This window comes from Staurois parvus, unplaced genomic scaffold, assembly GCF_062004578.1.
Source record: "Staurois parvus isolate SC_StPar_1 unplaced genomic scaffold, SC_StPar_1.0 ptg000230l, whole genome shotgun sequence".
Taxonomy (NCBI): domain Eukaryota; kingdom Metazoa; phylum Chordata; class Amphibia; order Anura; family Ranidae; genus Staurois; species Staurois parvus.
In genome coordinates, this window is record NW_028318026.1 from 3780979 (window position 1) to 3796103 (window position 15125).

The following is a 15125-nucleotide window of genomic DNA, read 5'->3' on the forward strand; positions in this document are numbered from 1 at the left end:
AAACCGACAACAAAAATGGTCAAAGATCCATTCTCTTTATCTGAATTTTATATTGCATAATATAAAGTTGCATTTCAACAACCATATTTTGCACAGCAAATTGTTACATACAGCATCTGAATAGATATTACACAGTATTATGTGTGAGTAATGTACGGATGTTTCACAGAGAAACCATAATGATTATGCCAGACATATACGCTTAGGGCTCTTTGAGGTTACACCATCTAGGAGTCAGACATTCAAAAACATGTTACAAAATGCTTCCTTAAAATACAAAATAAGTAACATTTTAAGTGCTAATGTGCAGACAATGCAACTAAAATATGGAGCCCATAGAGGTCTTAACCATTAGTATCTTTCACAATTTAATGTTGGTATACATACACACACTAAAAGGGCAAACACATCACACAGAAACATTTCCTTCATTAAAATAAAAGAAAACTGTGGCATACTTACACATGGCTTGGGTTCATTGTACCACAGTGACCAAGTCCCCAGATAACCTAATCATTGTATATGCACACTGAATCCATATTTGATTTTAAGTTGAGTAGGATTTTTACAAATGGATTAAAAACTGAAGCCCTAAACCTTTTTTTTTAATTGCTTTCCCAAGTTGAACATATGTTATGTACACATTCATGTTGGCCCTCCAATGCCAAGGGAATCACCAGCCCCTTTTTAGCATTGTCAAAAATTAGGAGTTTGTGAATGAGTGATTATACAGTCAACCTGAAAGAATCAGAGTTTTGTTTTCCCTGTGTTCTTGTATTGAAGGTGGGAAGCAATGGCAGCATTCATATAAAACTGCACACACCAGCCATAAGCTTGCTTTTGCTATCCAACCTAAATTATAAAAGGAGACCTGAAATTAGATTGGCCTATCCCATTGTCCTGTGGGATGTAATTTGATCTAGAAAAGTTGTGCATTGCATACAAAAATGAATACAACCAGAATTTAAAGGTCACCAGACTATTCATTTTAACACTATTCCCTCAAGATATGTGCATTTAACATATTGTGTGCATGTTATTTACGCATAAAAGCCTCCCTGGTAAAAACAGACACAATCCAAGACTTGCTGTGTGCTGCCATCTTGGATGTAATGTCAGCAGCCCCAGCAGATTCAGAGCTGTCACTCAAGTACTTACCTCCGCTCCTTCTCTGACGGCTACATAAGTTCTGTAGGGAGGGGCAGATAAAGCTGGGTGAACACATGACAGTCATTAAGCACTACCAGAGGAGACAAGGGCTATGACATGCAAGAAGGTAAGGAACTGTGCCAAGTAACTGGCATGTTCTAAAGTGTCAATTCTCTAGCAAGTTCAGAGACACACGAGTGTTTGCAAGAAAAACAAAAAAAAAACCTAAACTAAGCATTTAAACCAAAAATGTATGCATTAAGTTGCAGCTTAGATGTGGCAGCTGCATTATTTTTCTTTTTTTAAATGCTTTTTCCCTTTTTTTTTTTTTTTCATCTGGTGATCTAGCCAGTAAGTTTTTTTTTTTTCCAAATACTTGCCCTCCAGAGGATTTACACCCCCCCCCCCCCCCTTACCAGGCCATTTTTTTGCACTGCCTTACTTAATTACTACAATTGCACGGTCATGCAACTCTGTACATAAATTAGATTTATGTCCTTTTTTTTCCCCACAAATAGAGCTTTCTCTATCTCTGCTTTATTTTTTGCCGAGTGGGGAGTGTCTGGCCGGGAGCCAGTGATTAACATCCCTAGCTGCTAATGGCAGCCCAGCACACACACTCTACCCTGAAATGCAAAACACACACACACACGATTTTGCGCATATAAAATGGTCAGATTTAATGAATTTAAAACCATTACCAAAAAGGGGGAAAAAAAAATAAACACACCCAAAAACTGTTGTTGTAATTGTAGCTGGAGTTCAGCTTCAATTTGTTAGACTAGCAGATTTAGGCCCCTTTCACCCAGGGCAAAGCCACCCACTTATGCAGAGCGGACACAGCTCACTGTCCCTTATGGGCGGTTGGATGGAAATGGACCACCTGTCAGTTTCCATTTGATCTGATGGAAGGGAAACAGATCACCATCAGTCTTTTTGGCGGATCAGATTGGATGTCAGCGGGTGTAAATGGACACATGTCTGTTTACACCTGCTGTTCCATACAGGAAGATAGAGGTTCTGATCGGGTCCACTTTAAAAATGGGCAGGCGGACCTAATTGGAAGGTCAATGTGAAAGGGCCCCCCCAACTGACAAAGCTGCTGTCCAAAAGGTCTGCTTTACTACTTCATCCAGAATGCAGACACCCTCAGGCAAAGTTTACTGGCTGGATCACAGGTGAAAATAAAGGGGAAAAATGCAACCACCACATCTAAGGATTGGTACGCTACAATATATTACTTTTTTTTGTTTGTTTAAAATACTTGATTTTTCTGTGTTGTTACCAACAATTTTTTTAAGGTTGGTGACAAGGCTATATTGCTTTAGCAAATGCAACCACTTCCCACTTTTAGGAATAGTCTTTTCCCATGAATGAGAACCTTGTCCCACAGAATGACCACCACATCCAGAGTGGTGGATCTTCCTTGCTTATGCAGTGTGCCTGTCTTTACAGCAGCTGAAACAACTACTTCTGAGGTCTATGATGGATGTAGATTTGTGATCAGAGATGTCATTTAGCTTGAAGTTCAGGACAAATGAGAGGTTTCTGTGATACAAGATTTCCTGAAATAAATCACCCAATCAACAAACAAACCATTAGAAAAAAGCAGATCTGGATTGGCTGCTATGGGGAACTGCACCCTATTACTTTTAACTAATCCAAGTGTGTTTTCTTTGCCAGTACTGAACACTGCTTTGTTAGAGTATGTGATTGCAAAATGTAATTTAATTGGATATTCTTGGCTAAGAGAACACCAACATGTACTACGTTGCTTAAACACTAGGTTTTCATATACATTTTAAACAATAATATTTATGCATCATTACCTTCAAATAAATGTAAGCTGTGAAATACATCATAGCCATCCAGGAATAAAGCATGACCTTTGTTCAGCCTCCTGTATGATCAAGTCTATGACAACAGCTCAGTCACAAAGTGCCTATGCTGATACAATGCAAGGCTGAAAAGCTTTGGCTTCAGAATGCAATCACTTCTACACTATCCGTATGTAATGCACACATTCCAAGTGAAAGAAAAAACTGCTGCAGCACATATACAAATATACAGGCGAGGTAAATGCATGGGGTGGCTGTTGTGAGGGCTAGGTATTTTCACGAGGCATTAAATAGAATTATTATAAAAAGTATCAACCCCCTTGGAGTATGTTTTATTGTCATAGAACATTAAATCACAGTGGCATTCAGATCTCTGCAAATTGATTTAAATTACAAAAAATGAACCCAAAGATAAGCAATTTCAAAAGTGTACACCCCTTTCATATGATGCACCTAAATCCTTACTGATCTAACCAATTCTTTTCCAAAGTCATGCCATAAAATGGATATCAGCTGTGTGTGGTCAAAAGTTTCAAGTGATTGTAGTATAACTGAACATTGGGCTGGGTCAGTAGTTGCTATAAAATAGGCCATAAAGATTATTTCAAACAACTCTAATGGCTATAGAAAAAAAAAATATTTCCAAGTCCCTTTTTATCCCATGGAGTAGTTAAAGAATGTTACCCCAACATTTCATATACCTAATATGTGCCTTGTGCTGTACCATGTACTTCCGTTAAAGGAAGCATTACAAAGTGAACAGGATACTTTTTGTGTGGGGGGAAAAAAAATGTGGTAGTCCTCCTGCTTTCCTATTTCATATGGACCACACTAGGCATAGAAACATATTCATCCTAGCATGGTCAGTTTTCTGGCAGTGCTGGGAAAACAGCTTGCCTGTCCTCCCACTAGTCAATCATACACTTTGAAGATCAGTATCCTGCAGTTTCTCCACCCCTAGCTCTCTAAGCCCCTTAGGCAACTGAGAACATAGATTATGTGATATAAAAATACAAATCATGAGATATATATATATATATATATATATACACACACACACACACAACAACTTTAACATCAGTTTTAAGCTGGATCAGTTGTTTTACAAGGTAGTAGTTCACATATACTTGAAATCAGTTGCCAAGAAAAGAGAAATATTAAGGTACAGCAGTAAACAACAGTCCATCTACCATACATAACTGTGCAAGAAGACTGGTAAAAAACCCCGCTGAAGGCGTTACAAGCCTAAGTGCTGGCAAAGTGCACTAACTAGATACAAACTAGAAAAAGAAGAAAGCGTAAACTTATGCAATCAGCAATGTTGTGTTCATGGGCTGTAATTACATTTAATTCACTTTGCAAAGACTGGTTTTTACTTTGGCATGAAAACATGTTTCTTTTGAATAAAAAGCATAAAAAATTAAATATACTGTGATGCAAGGTTCCTTGAAAGAAAAAAAATACTGCCAAGGTGATCAATCCTGTCACCAGGAACTAAACATTCTTCAAGAATACCTTAAAAAAAAAACAAAAGTGCCTATTCCTGTGTGGCTCCTTTTCATTGAAAACCCCTGTATACCTTTACCATCATATAATTCCCTATTTCCCTGTATATAGGCCACTTCAAGATATTAAAGGTTGGGATAGGGGGCCATATCAGAGCATGCAAGGGGTTTTACTCACTCATTCTCCACTCTGTATGGGGTCATATCAAGGCATGTGCAGGACCTTAAAGCTGAGCTCCCAGTTAGTAAATCTCAACAAAGTACCAGAGGCATGTGTTTTTGGTGCCCTTTGTGTATGTATTCCCAATCTGGCCAGCATAAAACAACTCCTGCACTTTGCCTTTGTGCAAGAACTTCCTGTACTAAAGACCTTTCACTGCTGTCTCTGCTTGTGCAGGGAAACCGGTCTTGTTTTCAAAAGCCTATAGTAGAAGGACCTGCTGGGTTCCTCCTACAGCTCTACTGTCGGCACAGGCTGCATACTAAAATGAAGAGGTAACCATATATACAAATAAGGGGGGAAAATGTCAGTGCGTCTTATGGAGCGAATATAAAGCGGCCGGTCCGGTATTTCTGCCGCCACCATGTCAGAATACCGGGCCGGCCGCTCAGCTGTTCTCTCCTGCAGGGCCTTACCTGTTCCTCGCTCCAGCGCTGCACAGTCTTCCCGCGCTGGCTTCTGTGACAGCCGGGTGCCCACTGCGCATGTGCTGCGCTTTGTGAATGATCCGGTGTCTTCTGGGACACATGACAGGTCCCAGAAGGCGCCGGGCCATTCACAAAGCGCAGTGCTTCTCGCGCATGCGCAGTGGGCACCCGGCTGTCACAGAAGCTGGCCCGGGAAGAAGAGGGAAGGACAACTCCGCGGAAGTGGGAGCGGGTACCTGTCAAATTCAGGTACCCGCTCACCTTCCCTTTCTCCCCAAAGGTCAGCAGTCTCTGGTCATCCCCTGCACTGTGTCCGCAGTCTCTGGTCATCCCCTGCACTGTGTCCGCAGTCTCTGGTCATCCCCTGCACTGTGTCCGCAGTCTCTGGTCATCCCCTGCACTGTGTCCGCAGTCTCTGGTCATCCCCTGCACTGTGTCCGCAGTCTCTGGTCATCCCCTGCACTGTGTCCGCAGTCTCTGGTCATCCCCTGCACTGTGTCCGCAGTCCATTGGTTCAGAATATTTTTTTTTCTTGTTTTTCTCCTCTAAAACCTAGGTGCGTCTTATGGTCAGGTGCGTCTTATGGAGCGAAAAATACGGTAATCTATTGCACTAAATACATAGTACAAATTTCAGATAGGTTTAGCAAAATGTGAGTGTGTCTACTAACCCTTCCAGTCATCTAATCACCACAACAAGGCCCCTTGACTTCAAGTCCTCAAAAGAATTACTCATAAAACAACAGCTGGTTTCCAGTAAAACCCAAACTATGGAGGGACACGAAAATATCAGACATGATTTGTCTGTTAAATTGACACAACAATCAGATTATTTCATACTGCACTGGAAAAGAAGCAACTTTAGTGAAAAAAAATAGTTTCAGCACACAATTGCCATTACAAATCCCAATGGAACCAGAGAGCAACAAGTGCTCTCATTTCAGCTTCAGAAAATGCCACAATTACAGTGGCAAAAAATTAGAATTTGACAAAAAGCCTTATCAGCCTTTGGTGGCAGAGGTGAGTATTTTCTCTCCAAATGCAATGTCGGTAAAGAGAAGTTTGCTTTTGAAGTATGAGAAACTGACACTTCTGGGAGTGTCAATCTCCTGATCCCCTGCTGAGCTCAATGGTTCCGCTCACTTCTACTGTGGAGTGGTGTGCAGGTTGACAGGAACCACTGAGTGCAGGGGGAAGTTGGAGGCAGGAGAGCGACACTCCCGAAAGTGTTGGTTTTTGAGCAGATTTAAAGTGGTTCTAAAAGGCTGAAGGTTAAAAAAAACCCTCAGTGTGCAGTCACCCCCCATTACAGTACACAAGAGCCTCGGCTCTTCCGAGTCTCTCTCTCCTTATTGGCTGAGACACAATAGCAGGAGCCATTGGCTCCTGCTGCTATCAATCACAGCCAGTTAGGAGGAAGCGGGGCATGGCCAGGCCAAGCCGCACTCTGTATGTCTTATAGGCATACAGGGCCAGCTTGGGAGCAAGCACACACAAGTGCCCTCAGGGCTTGCTCTGGGGGGAACTCGGCAGGGAGGAGGGGCCAGGAGCACTGGCAGGGGACCCAAGAAGAGAAGGATCGGGGCTGCTCTGTGCAAAACACAGAGCAGGTAAGTATGAAGTTTGTGATTTTATTAAAAACAAAAAACACAAAGTTTTACAACCCCTTTAAGAGGACGTTTTCCATGGGCAGAAGAAAAAAAAAGGTGAGCCTTAAAAAAGGATAAGTTCACCTATGGGAACATGTTACACCCATATTTAAAGGTGGAACATGTAACATGTTCCCATAGCAGCAGCTGTGCTCGCTGCCCCACTCCCTCTTGACAGATAATATGGGGAGAAGTCTCCCGGTACTTGCTGTCACATTTGCCCACATCATGCATTCAGGGTTCTGTGAATGAGTGCCTACAAGTCCCGGCAGCTGTGAGCTTGTAGTTTTCAATAAACCACCATGGTGCTGTGGTAGTACACTGAAGCTTCCTGTCAGAATATCAACTTGACAGTACATCCCGTACAGCAAGCAGATATGCTGACGGGTGTGCAGAAGATCTACATGGCATCAGCAATCTACTGATCACTGGTGCAATGTTTTCCAGGCTCCTGCGCACAAAAATAAATGCACTTTTTTTTACTTGCAAAAAAATGTGCATTGACTATTTTTGTCAAAAAGGTGAACGTATCCTTTCACTCTTCCTGTGCAGGGTCATGGTTGCTTTAGCAATTTTGGAAGCTCTGCAGCTGCAGGCACAAACGTGCAAGCATGCACTCCTCTCAAATGGCAACTAACCAAAACCGTTTAGGTTGGATAAATACAGACTGGGCTTAAAGGAGGTCCACTTTCTATGAAAGCCCCCTTTAATTTGTAAACAAACGTCAATAAAAATTCTTTACCATTATCTTCTATTTTTGTTAACACAACAGTCACCATAGTAATACAAAATAATATAAAACAAGAACACAAACGCTTCATCAGCAACGAGACAAAGCAAAACCAACTGCAAGCTTTCTAATAAAAGGCAATGCAAAATGCAGTAACCCAATACAAGAGATTTCAGTATGGGGATGTAGATCACCACTGTACTTTGTACATTATATTTCCTTATTAAATAGGCTCCTTTGTGTACAACTTCATCTGTAACACACAAGTCAAATACCTTTAATAAGAGCACTTTAATTCCTCTGTGAACCTGTACAGAATGTTCTCTAATAACTAGGCATGGAATTTATTGAAACTGAAGAACATAAGAGTAAATACGTGCACAGGTCTGTAGGAAACAGGATTTACAGCAATTCAAACAGGAGTTGTAAGGCAAAGGCTTGAAGCTTGTCGAAAGCCTGCTAGCAGCTTGCTTAAAGTGGAAATCAGCACTACCATTAGAATCTGTGTTCAACATTTACAAATTGGAACAGAATGGTACTTTGAAAGCTTCAAAGTTTGCTGAAAGCTCTGCACATACTCTGTCAAAGCTTGCTGTTCTCACAGCTCTTCTACAAGCTGAAGCATGTGTGAACCAGGCCTTAGCACTTCATCCTATTTTGTATGCCCAGGCAAGGACCGCATAGAGATGCACAGGTGTCCCTTGCATCCCCAGTGATAGGGATCAGACACAGCCACTGCTCCCAATTTGACAGCTGTGCGGCTGCAGGTGCATGGCTGTCATATTTCAAAATGCTGAAGGTTTAATACTACAAGGAATACAGTTGTAACACCTCCACTTCTGCAGCCTGCTGATTTGTCAAAGCAATAGCCTACAGCTATGTTATTAACTCTGCTTTTATGCAAAATGCATATATTTGATTATTTTTAAAGGAATGCTGCGTAATAACTGCTTAGCATTACATCAGTGCAATATTTTTTTTTTCTAAAACAGTAGCAGGAGATAAATTAACCGAACACATGTAAGACTTCCAAGGATTTGTGGACTGGTGCTTTATAGTTTACATTTTTACGATTGAATTGCTGCAAATCCAACTTCTCCAATTCTTCAGACTGAGGGCCAGTTCACACCACATGCAGTCCAGTGCATTTTTAATCTGTATCAAAAACACATGTAAAGTGTTTACCAGGTATTCGAACGGCTCTAGGTCACACAAAAATTAGTAGAACACGCTGCATTATTTCTGTATGGAACATATCTGGAATGCAGCAAAACACACCAGAACCTATGTATATACATATGTTCTGAAATGAGATGGAAAAAAAATGAAAAAAAAAAAAAAAAAAAAAAAAATGTACCAGAACGCATGTAAACATGCATGCAAAAATGCACCTGGAACTTAGAAATCGTGATGTGAACCAGCCCCTAATGTGTACTGAACTCCCTTGAATTGCTGGAATCCAGTCCAACTCATTCTTCTGTATGCTTGAAGAACAGACAAACCTATGGAGCACAAACCTTGACAAGTGAATTAGTGTTTTGAAAAAGGAGCACAAATAGATGCAATAAAGATGCATCTACTTTCATTTTATCATTTAAACAATAGCCCCAAAATAATAAAAAAAAACAGTAAAAAGAAAAATGCTTATGGTCAATGGAATCAGGTACTGAAAATACATAAAACAGAACATACTGTATATGTAACAAATTACACAAGAAACTATAGAATTCTTTGACGTGGCCTCTGCGTAGGCTTCTAGGATCTTCTACAAAAGCAGCAACGGTTTTTTTTCTTTTCAGTTTTGCCATAGGTTATGAAATACATTGCACTGTGCAAAAACACATACTGATGAAATCTGCACATTTGCAGATCACGAAAGTGTTAGAGAAGGTTTCCAGAGAAGCAGAAATAGCCATGCGTGCATGGTAAGTTTATGACACACCATCATCTCTTCCACTTTCTACAAGTCGATGTCTTTTCTTTTTCTGCCTTAGTTCCAGACATTTTGTTATGGCAAGTGCCCCACCTTTAAGGAATCTGATAAAGTTATCACCAACAAGCGGACCAAGGGCAAAGAGATTAGGTTCTTTGGAGGATTCATAAGTATATGGATCAACCTCTACAGGATTACCCTTGCAGGTGATTGGATGGTTGGGAAGATGCCCCAAACTTCGACCTTGCTCCTTCAAGAAAAACAAATTTGGATGTGAACCTATCAAAACTAAAGCAGTGGATATCTTTAGGACTTTTTTAAGTCCATTGTTACTTTGAAGAACAACCTTCATATCAGGCTTGAAAGAAAGTACAATGTGTTCTGGATAACTTGTATAAGGGGGATAGAAGTTGGAAGCAACAGTACTGAGTTGTGTACACATCATATGATAAACCTTGTGGTATTCCGGATATAGTTTTTTTGGCAATTGTTTAAAAATAAGACTTGGATCATTGAGTCTTCTACGGAAAACATGGATGACTGGAATGTTATTGTTGTGCGCACACAAAATGGCATCTGCTGCCGTCAACCCAGCCCCAACAATCAAAACTGGGTCTACTGCTCCACTCAGTTGCCCTTTGCCAACAGCTTCTTCAAACTCTGCAATGGAATGTGAAACAAATGGGAGGTCCTCTCCAAGAACCTCCAGTCGAGCAGGTGCATCAAATGTTCCTGTGGCAAGAATGACAGTTTCTGCAAAAAGACAAAAGGGCTGGTGAGAGCCATCAGCTGCTCTACGATAGCCATGGATTTCCCAGTTCTTCTTTATCACGGGCTCCCCATTTTCTTTATTAATGCAAGGCTCTTCTGTTGCAACATCTTCAGAATCATGGCTGTCAGATTGCTCCTGCTCACGGTAGGGTCTTGCCACAGAAGTAATATAGGTGTTGTCCACAAAGTTTCTTTGAATGCCCATTATTTTAACATAATGTTTGTAATAAGCAGCCACTTCTGCTGGGGTTGCACGGTCACTTTTGGTATTTCTGTGCAAATATGAGACACATAAAACATGTTATATGCAAGAATTCCAAAATCCTAACAAATTTGCCATTTAGTTTTTCAATCAAAAAACCACCATATTGGGCTTCTTGTAAAGAGCAAAAAGGTATCTATTTGCTATCTGGAACACACTATCCAAGTACCAACAAACAAAAAGTCCACTTAAACACCTTTATCAGGCTATGCAGCCTCCATATCGGGCTACAGTATTTCCAGCGAAGATGGTAGTACTACAGATTTGTATTGGTTCAACATATTTGGTGGTGGAATTAGGGTTTAAAAAAAAAGGTTAGTATTGGTGGAAAAGGTTCAGGGTATGAAGGTGAAAAGTTAAATTTTCATACTTCTGACTGGAAGCCTAGGATTTTATAGAACCCTATAGATACACTCATGATCATTGTCAATTAAAGGAGGCATACAGGTCCATTTATTTATAACCTCAGTAATCCATTTACAAAGTACTAATGTACCACCCCAGAAAAATATTTGAATCCAGTCTCTACTCACAACCAGACTTGTGTGGAATGGCGCTGAATCTGTGACTAACCTGTGAACATTCAATATTTTCATATTCTTCCAAAACAGTAAATGAGCTTTAAAAAGAAGCCCTTGCTGACCTACACAACTGCATGTACTATGGAGGAATTCATCTAAAAAGTCACAGGAAAAGCACTGGCTTTGTTCATGCTGTCCTGTTTAGCTCACCCTGCTCCCTCACCCTCATCTCAGAACTTCTGCACTAGGTTTGAATTAAGGCTCATTTACACTTGCATGTCCTGTGAAAAGCAAATCAACTGCAGCACGGGAGAAGGTGACAAACATTCAGGAAGTGATACTGCTGCCTACTGAATACTTTTTTTTTGTATTTTGATAGCTGAACAGGCTTTTTGAATGCGAATACTGTGTCACAACCACTTGAATGGGTCATGTTTAGCAGTGGTACTGGCTGCCGAATGCGACATGGGGTATAATTTTCAGAAAGTAAATAGCTGAAAGGCTGCTGTGTCACCTCTAGGAAAGTAATTTGTCGATCAGGCGACTACTTCAACAAATTAAGGTTTCTGTGAAATATGACAATTAAATTACTACACAGTGCCGGCAGCTGTCCGTGTCAGCGAGAGCTGGTATAAAGCTCATTTATTGCTTGCTAAGAATATGGAAATATTGGGACTGTTCAAAACCTGCTGGGGACCCCTCCCTTTGCCCCCTCCCCATCCTTATTGCCCTCTTCTCTGCTACTCTACCTCTTCAAATAACTTTCTCCTTTTGCTCAACTTCTCTCCATTTTGAAGTTGTTACACGTTAGTGGGTTTTGCGACTTTACCTACACAAAGTCTGCTCGGAATGCCCCAGCAATCCCCCCTTCACACAGAAGCTTCCCTCTGCTTCCCTGGGCCTCCCATCTTTCAAGTGATTCGCCTATCACTGCTATGGCGATAGCAGCCCCCTCTAATGTGACCCTTGCTAATGCTCATCCTGTTCCATTTTACCCTCTAACATGATTCACCTATTGTTTATCTGGCCCTGAGCTTTACTGGGCAGCACAGTGGCTAAATAGTTAGCACTTCTGCCTGGCAGTACTAGGGTTGTTGGTTCGAATCCCAACCACGGCACCACCTGCTTGGCGTTTGCATGTTCTCCCTGTGCCTGCATGGGTTTCCTCCGGGTACTTTGGTTTCCTCCCACACTCCAAAGACATGCTGGTAGGTTTATTGGATCTTGTCTAAATTGGCCCTAATATGTATGAATGTGAGTTAGGGACCTTAGATTGTACACCCCTTGAGGGTTAGGGACTGATGTGAATGTACAATATATATGTATAGTGCTGCGTAAATAGACAGCACTATATAAGTACCTGAAATAAAAAAATAAGTAAACTTGTGAAGATGTAAATGCATCTCTTACTGTAATATATACATATTTCTTCTTAAATGGATCCTGAATGTGCTCCTTGTTTGCTTGTTATCTTTGTAACATCCACTTGTTTTTTGTTCATATTTTATGTATTGACCTGTATTGGAATGATGTTATCACTTTTCTCAAATAAAATATTTGAACAAGAAACTTACCGCCTCTTACCAGAGACCCAGTCTTTAAACTTAAGTCCAGGTAATTCCATCCAATCACCAAGGCTAAGCGTCAAAATAGATCCTTCCATATCCTGGGTGAAGGAAATAAAGAATGATCAAAAAAGGTGCACATAATATGGAGAAAGTTCTTCAAGTCTTGGATAGCCTTCTGCTCAACTAACATAAGGGTAAAATAGTATTTGAACTGGGCTGTAGCGGAGGACAGGGTGTAAAATGCTGCTGAACAACAAGATATCCCCTGAGCACCACCTATTTCAATCAGTACAGTTAGTGGGGTATTTTTTAGTAAGCAAAAACATTTAGACTTTAGAACCACTTAAAGACTGTTTAGATAAATACACCCAAACATGGCCATGGTTAAAACATTTGATCTTTCCTATTTTCTATTGTGAATAAAATATTGGTTTGAGATTTGCAAATATTTGCATTCTGTTTTTATGTATATTTTACAAAGTCACAATTTTTTGGAATTGGGGTTCCTTATTCAAAAATAATTCATGATTATTGACAGCGACCTTTTGTTTTTTTCCAGTCAAAAAAGAGAATTCCATTTGCTATATACTAGATCCCTATTTTTGGAGATAGCAAGTAACACATAGAATGCCATTGTGGGGAGATTTCATTGTTTTGGAGAACTACAGCTTTATGCACTTTAATCCCTTCACTGGCTCCCGATTGCCCAACGCATCAAATTCAAACTGCTAACCCTGACCTACAAAGCCATTCACAATGCCGCCCCAAACTACATAACTGACCCGATACCCAAATACTACCCTACTCATGCCCTCCACTCCTCACAGGACCTCCTACTCTCTAGCTCCCTGGTCTCCTCCTCCCACGCCCGATTGCAGGACTTCTCTAGGACTTCCCCCATCCTCTGGAACTCCCTACCCCAATCCATCAGACTGTCACCCACCCTCCTCACCTTCAGGCGCACCCTGAAAACCCTCCTCTTCAGGGAAGCCTACCCCAACCTCACCTAACAACCTCCTCCACTCCTCCCACCACTCCATCCCCCACAGCCATCTCCTCCTGTATCACTGTCCCCTTCCTCCTAGGTTGTAAGCTTGAAAGAGCAGGGCCCTCGAACCCCTCGTGTAGTGTATTGTTACTGTCTTGTCTCATGTTCTGTCCCCCTGCTACTGTACAGCGCTGAGCATACCCTTTGGCGCTATATAAATACTGTATAATAATAATACACCAATATTAACACCAACTTACATGCCATGCTCCACCTGGGGGCCCCTTGCCGAGTACTATATGGGGAATATAATGCTCTTGTTCCAGTTTCCACTGTAGAACAGATTGGTATTCATATCCAAAATCAGCATTCGGGTGAAGAAGAGTGTCAAACAACACTGCCACTGGATTAGATGAACGGCCTTCTAGCCCTTCTGACAAGTATTCCAAATCCTGTTAGGAAAAAAAAAAAAAAAAAAAAAAGGAAGAAGAATACACACAGATCAGAAATAACACACTAGTCAGAAAAGATGAATCACATCACCAGAAGGATATTACATTCTGTGCCACGTATTCCGACCTTCAAACTATAAGCAACCTCTTGGGAAAAATAGTTACAGTGCAATTTCAAAAAAGTGAAGGAAGAAGAAGAAAAGAAAAAAAAAAAAAGTGTATATATATATATATATATATATATATATATATATATATATATAATTAATCTTGTGTAATTAAAAAAAAAATATATATATTATTATACAGGATTTATATAGCGCCTACAGTTTGCTCAGCGCTTTACAATATAACGAAAGTCCTGCTCCTTGGAGCTTACAATCTAAGAGGGAGGGGCTAATGGTACAAAAAGGTAGTAACTGTGGGGGATGGACTGGTAGGAGGAGTAGAAGATTCCATTATTAGCTGAGGACAGGATAGGTTTCCCTGAAGAGATAGGTTTTCAGAGATCGCCTAAAAGTGAGCAGAGTAGGCGATAGTCTGATAAATTGGGGTAGAGAATTCCAGTGGATGGGGGAAGCTCTGAAGAAGTCCTGGAGACGAGCATGGGAGGAGACAAGGGAGCTAGAGAGCAGGAGGTCGTGGGATGAGTGGAGAGTACGGTTTGGGTGATATTTGGAGACAAGATCGGTGATGTAATTTTGAGTTATAAAATGGCTTTATATGTTATTAATACTTTGAATTTTATCCGTTGGGCAATGGGAAGCCAGTGGAGGGATTGGCAGAGAGGGGTGGCAGATACAGAAAGGTTAGTAAGGTGAATGAGTCTGGCAGCAGCATTCATGATAGACTGAAGAGGGGATAGCCTGCGATGAGGTAGGCCAATGAGGAGGGAGTTACAATAGTCAAGGCAAGAGATAACAAGGGAGTGAATAAGTTGCCTATATGTATTTTTTTTACATTATTATTTATTTAATATAGATTGATTGTTTCTTTAAATGTGTGTACAAAGAAAGAAAAAAAAAGTCCTTTCCTGACCTCTCCTAGAAACGGTAGGGATCTGGCTGAACAAGAATAAGTATTTCATTCAGGATTCCCGATTTCCCTCTGAC

General features: G+C 40.8%; 1 protein-coding gene across 1 annotated transcript in view; it reads right to left on the bottom strand.

Annotated features, from left to right (window-relative positions):
• Positions 1–16: 16 nt before the first annotated feature.
• Positions 17–15125, bottom strand: part of OSGIN2 (oxidative stress induced growth inhibitor family member 2) — a 42506-nt gene continuing 27397 nt past the window's right edge. The window contains exons 4-6 of the mRNA XM_089679694.1: positions 13822–14013; positions 12580–12671; positions 17–10494 (exon numbers count right to left, since the gene is read on the bottom strand). Coding sequence (XP_089535820.1) covers positions 9450–10494; positions 12580–12671; positions 13822–14013 — 1329 coding nt within the window. The 3' untranslated portion in view covers positions 17–9449. The remainder of the gene's footprint in view (positions 10495–12579; positions 12672–13821; positions 14014–15125) is intronic.